The 3,432-nt window shown below is 46.8% G+C and overlaps 1 protein-coding gene across 1 annotated transcript; it reads left to right on the forward strand.

Annotated features, from left to right (window-relative positions):
- Window positions 1-2,076: 2,076 nt before the first annotated feature.
- Window positions 2,077-3,090, forward strand: XCR1 (X-C motif chemokine receptor 1; the record flags this gene model as incomplete). The annotated part of the gene is made up of 1 exon (XM_082847598.1): window positions 2,077-3,090. The coding sequence occupies exon 1, from the start codon at window positions 2,089-2,091 to the stop codon at window positions 3,088-3,090; it is 1,002 nt and encodes a 333-aa protein (XP_082703724.1). The 5' UTR covers window positions 2,077-2,088.
- Between the last annotated feature and the right edge of the window lie 342 nt (window positions 3,091-3,432).

The raw sequence follows: 3,432 nt of genomic DNA on the forward strand, positions 1-3,432 counted from the left end.
CACCTGACATATGTCATTGGTCATTAAGGGCTGTTGTATTGAGTCAGATAAGCTCTTCTTTAAAATGTAAGTACCCAATTTCTAAATGTCAAAAAAGAAGACCATAAGACATAGTCAGAAGCAGAATGGGTTGACTAGACTAAGTAAAGTGCTCTTAAAAATCCATAAGAAAAACAGTGTTATCCTAAGTAGAAAGATGAATAAAATCCATAAACGCTAAAAATAAGAAACAGAAGTGGACAGGAAACATGCAAAAGCATATGTATCCCTCTCTAGATATCAAAAGAATACAAAACAAAACAACCATATTAATATTTTCAACTATCTTCGCTTTTGTGTTTAGAGACACAAGTTGATTTAACTACCTAAAATAGGATACATTTTGAGACTGCACCCTCACCGCTATCTTTCCTCCTGTCCCAAACCAGGAAGTGGGAAATTATTTCTCCAGTTCTCCTCAGAATACAAGGTCATAAAGCCTGGGTTCCAGTCTTGGCCCTCCTTGCTGCTTCCTGGCCTTATAACATTGAGAAGGTCATTTTACCAGTCTGAACCTGTCTCCTCTTCTATAAAATGGAAATGGTCACGTCTTAAGAGAGAGCGTTGCAGGATTAAGGGAGCAGTTGAGTATAATGTGTTAGCTCAGTGCCTGACACATAGTGGATGATGAGAGTTCTCTTATCTGTTTCAGGCAGCTGCTTCATCCAACTCTCCCATCCTTCTCTGAGGCCCTGCAGCTTCATTTGCCCCTCTCTCAGTGAAATTTCCAGCTCTTCAATCACTTCTCTTTTGTCTCCTTGGCCTTCTAGTCTCACTATTTCTTTTTTTAAAAAATTTATTTATTTATTTATTTATTTATATTTTATTTTTGGCTGCATTGTGTCTTCGCTGCTGCACACAGGCTTTCTCTAGTTGTGGCGTGCGGGGGCTACTCTTCGTTGCGGTGCGCGGGCTTCTCGTTGCGGTGGCTTCTCTTGTTGTGGAGCACAGACTCTAGGCATGTGGGCTTCAGTAGTTGCGGCACGTGGGCTCACTAGTTATGGCTCACAGGCTCTAGAGCACAGGCTCAGTAGTGTGGCGCATGGGCTTAGTTGTTCTGCGGCCTGTGGGATCTTCCTGGGAAGGCGGATTCTTAACCCCTGTACCACCAGGGAAGTCCTAGTCTCACTATTTCTAAAATCTCACTAGCACAGAGGATTAAATCAATTTGACCGTATGTTTTCTTAGCTACTCCCCTCCTATTGGACACTTAGGATTTCCACTTGCTTGTAAGATACTCTGTAGACCAAACTCCCAGATGATGAAGCTTTCTGCTCTGAGAGTTAATCCTCTGTGTTAGTGGGGATTTGATCTCCCAGATTCTCAACATTCACTGAAGTCTTGAGATGATTTCATAATTGGATTTACGTGAGAGAGATGTTTGCTCCTTTTGTGTCCTCTCCTTTTGGACCGGTTCCTGGAGACAGCAAGTTTCCTGAAACAATCCTGCCATCAGGGTTTGTACACTTTACGGGAGGAAGAAAAGGAAGGAGCAGAGGAAGAAAGAAAGGAAGGGAGGGACAGAGGGAGAGGAGAAGGAAAGGCGGGTGGGCATAGTAAATTCTTAGTAGATATTGAATAAATGAAGGAATGACCCTGGGATCATTAGTGCTGTTTTGTAGATGAGGACCCGAGGTTCAGAAAGGTTAAAAAGCTTGCCCAGGAATGTGATATTGGGCCCCACCTTTGATCTCAGGTCTTTGAATCCAGTTCCACTGTCTTTCTCCTACACCTACTGGGACACTGGTCTAGCTTAGTGTTACTCAAATGACAGTCTTCAAGAAGGGAAGGGGCTTATGACATATTGTAAGTTAATGTGTCACTTCCTTCAAGAAAGTCTTGCTAAGAAAAAATGCTAACCAGACTAAACAGCATGCTTAGTGACTTCACATTTTGGCAAAAGTTCCTAATTTCCTTATAAATAGTTCGCCGCCCAGTAGCTGGAACATGGACTACACTTTTTTGTATCATGGGTCCTATTGCTCTCTAGCCTAACCACATGGCTTTGAACTCCATGTCTGTATCACTTCAGATGCTCTCAGCGTCTGGATGGAGCCCTCAGACATCCCGGAGACCACCACCCCTTTTGAGTATGATCCTCAGAGCTTTCTGTGTGAGAAGAAGACCTTTGTCTTTGCCACCTTCAGCACCACCATCCTGTACTGCCTGGTGTTCTTCCTCAGCATGGTGGGCAACAGCCTGGTGTTGTGGGTCCTGGTGAAGTATGAGAGCCTGGAGTCCCTCACCAACGTCTTCATCCTCAACTTGTGTCTCTCAGACCTGGCGTTCTCCTGCTTGTTGCCCGTGTGGATCTTGGGGTACCACTGGGGCTGGTTGTTGGGAGACTTCTTTTGCAAGCTCCTCAACATGATCTTCTCCATCAGCCTCTACAGCAGCATCTCCTTCCTGACCATCATGACCATCCATCGCTACCTGTCCGTGGTGAGTCCCATCTCATCCCTGCGTGTCCACACCCTCCAGCGCCGTGTGCTGGTGACCATAGCTGTGTGGGCAGCCAGCATCCTGTCCTCCATCCCCGATGCCATCTTCCACAAGGTGTTCCCTTCGGGCTGTGATTATTCAGAACTCGAGTGGTTCCTAGCCTCAGTCTACCAGCACAACATCATCTTCCTTCTCTCCTTGGGGATTATCCTGTTCTGCTACGTGGAGATTCTCAGGACCCTGTTCCGCTCGCGGTCCAAACGGCGCCACCGGACAGTTAGGCTCATCTTCACCATTGTGGCGGCATACTTCCTCAGCTGGGCTCCCTACAACCTGATCCTGTTTCTGCAGACACTGTTGAAACTTGGCGTCATTCAGAGCTGCGAGGTCAGCCAGCAGCTGGATTATGCCCTGCTCATCTGCCGCAACGTTGCCTTCTCCCACTGCTGCTTCAACCCGGTGCTCTATGTCTTTGTCGGGGTCAAGTTCCGCAGACACCTCAAAAGTCTGCTCCGGCACTTCTTGCTCTGCCGGCAACAGGCACCTGGCCTTCCCCTGTCACCTCACCCCCCAGGTGCCTTCACCTATGAGGGCATCTCCTTTTATTGAGAGGGAGTTTGGTGGAGCAGGTGGCGGTAGACAGAGGAGCCGGAGGAGGTGGAGCTGAAGGAGAAGCAGGGCAGGAAGGAGCATAGAAGGCACAGCTCTGGGACACGCTACCACTGCAGCGACGGGGGTGAAAGAAGTACATTACGTCAAGGGGTCCTATATGCCCCCTCTTCTGCGGAAAATTTCCCCATCTGGAAATTTTATATTGCCATCCAGAAAAACGTTTCTTAGATTTTGAGAAAATCTTTTAGCATTTATTCTTTCATTCAGACATGGATTTCTTATCCTTGCTTAGTTCAGAAGTCTGTAAAATAGGAAAGCATGCCCTGAAAGGAGCATCCC

This window comes from Leucopleurus acutus (genome assembly GCF_964270905.1).
Source record: "Leucopleurus acutus genome assembly, chromosome: 10".
Lineage (NCBI taxonomy): Eukaryota > Metazoa > Chordata > Mammalia > Artiodactyla > Delphinidae > Leucopleurus > Leucopleurus acutus.